The 2,170-nt window shown below is 35.2% G+C and overlaps 1 protein-coding gene across 1 annotated transcript; it reads left to right on the top strand.

Moving 5' to 3' along the window:
• Positions 1 to 229: 229 nt before the first annotated feature.
• LOC131028320 (uncharacterized) lies at positions 230 to 1,051 on the top strand. Its single transcript, XM_057958575.2, has 3 exons — positions 230 to 343; positions 463 to 603; positions 719 to 1,051. The coding sequence occupies exons 1-3, from the start codon at positions 266 to 268 to the stop codon at positions 917 to 919; spliced, it is 420 nt and encodes a 139-aa protein (XP_057814558.1). The 5' UTR covers positions 230 to 265; the 3' UTR covers positions 920 to 1,051.
• The last annotated feature ends 1,119 nt before the right edge of the window (positions 1,052 to 2,170 follow it).

Raw genomic sequence — 2,170 nt, 5'->3', positions numbered from 1 at the left:
TTTCATCTCAGCGATTTTACGATGACAACACATACGATGCGCCGGGGCCACTAACCCACAACACATTCGGGCCCGCTGCAAGTTACCTCACATATGAAAGCCTAAACTTATAGCTAACGTGATACAAGTTATCCCACGTTATACAAGTTATCCCACGCATGCCTCGTTGTTGCTTGCTAGCCTTCTATATAATGCCCATTCCCTTGCCAAATATACATACCAAAATTTCTTTCGTTGTTCTTATTTCTGAGTACAGGAAAAAACAATGGCTGCTTCTCCGAAATGCCTCCTCCCATTGCTCCTACTTGTTGGTACGCTCAGCCTTCTGACAGTCTCTACTTCGGTATGTAACTTGAACAAATTCTCTTTCTTTTCTATCATTGTACGACTCTATTAAGATAGGTTAATTTTGTGAGGCGTCGATGTAAGAAACCAACGAGAAATCTATTCTATTTTACGCAGGCGGAAGATGTGAAGGTAACTTTTCTATTCGAGCAGCATTTGGACTCTAATGGATTCCCGCTGATTAGGGTTAACAGTTCCTCGCTGACAAATTCTCAGGCCATGACACCAACGCGTGATGACATTTGGGTTCTTACTGTGGTATACTATTCTATTTTCTTTAAGATAATTTATTTCATTTCCTCGTATTGCTGAAAGTAGGTGCTTATTGTTAATCCTCCTTCTTCTTCTGGGTTTTCTGTGTGTTATATTATAGACAGTGACCAAAGGAGTACCATACGAGTATTATTTGAGGGTGCTGCCTCAAGGGTTCCTCTTTGAATGCACCTGTTTACCCTCCCACAGAACTGTGTTGACTGTGCCTGAAGATTATCCATACTCTATCTATCCGGAAATAGTGACCGGCTACGACTGTAATAGGGCACTATGCCCTCGCTCGATTCGCCAGGTTGTGTGACAATCTCTCTCGGAGTAAGAGGGAGATGATGTCCCTCCATACATGGGCATCGTAGCACTGCTGATAGAACAAACGCGAGCTTTCTTCAAGCGACGCTGTATTATCTATATATATGTGGCTATATGATATTTTCTTTTCTTTTCCACTTTCATGGTATGTCATTCGCTTCGCTAGTTTCATGGAACAAGATTAATTGATAAATTGAATATGTGTAAATCATATTATTTAAAAAGCATTTCATAGAAATTTATACTTATTTCTACAATATAATTACAATTTGTTTAGTTTGTGTAAATAATTTTAATATAATTTTTTTGAATTAAAATAAGCATAATGAAATAAAGATGAAAGAATATGAAAATTTATAAATATTTTCTATAGTATTTAGAAAGGTAGTCATACCACTTTGGGTTCATTTGATTTATCTTGATTTATGCTAGAAATGAAAGCTCGTATATGTCTAGAAGTGTTTTTGTGAGGCATGGGAGGTATGTTCTTAGTAGTGCACTAAGGCATCAACCAAGCAGACAAAATAGCCAGAAAAAACCCTTGGAATCTATGGAAAATTATTTTTAGTAATTAACACATATTTGGTGGAACAATAAAATATGAGCGTTTGTAGGTTGGAACATCTCTTTACTAAGAGACCTGAAAAATATTCAAGTGAAAGAGGAGCACCATATAACTAGGTTCTCACATGTGTCCACATTATCTTTATCTTCACAATCATCCATGGAAAGGTCTTCGCACTAAACATCATTGGTTGCATTAATGATTATCTCATCAATACTATCATCAAGTGTAGCCACATCTACATCATCCTTATGAAAAGAGTATCATTGGGATCTATATCAAAATCAAGGAACAAAACAAAATACTAGCGTTGAATCCATAATAATTATCTCATTAATACTATCATCAAAATATATATCAAAATCAAGGAACACAATACTTGATTATTGCACTAATAATTATGTCATCAATACTATCATCAAGTCTAGCCACATGTACACCATCCTTATGAAAATAACATCATTAGAATCTATATCAAAATCAAGGAACAAAATACTGCAAAGACATCCAACTATAAATTATTTTCTTGTTCATCATCTACATTGCATGCTTTTACACATTCTATATAATCAACCTTTTGTGATAATCTAGTTCACTTTACACTTTTGCATACAAATTACTCTTTATCCATATGACTACTATAAACAATAAGGTCCTTTAACTCTTTCATGACTAAAA

This window comes from Cryptomeria japonica, chromosome 7, assembly GCF_030272615.1.
Source record: "Cryptomeria japonica chromosome 7, Sugi_1.0, whole genome shotgun sequence".
Taxonomy (NCBI): Eukaryota; Viridiplantae; Streptophyta; class Pinopsida; order Cupressales; family Cupressaceae; genus Cryptomeria; species Cryptomeria japonica.
Note: the sequence above shows the minus strand (reverse complement) of the source record. Positions and strands in the feature narration are given on the sequence as shown.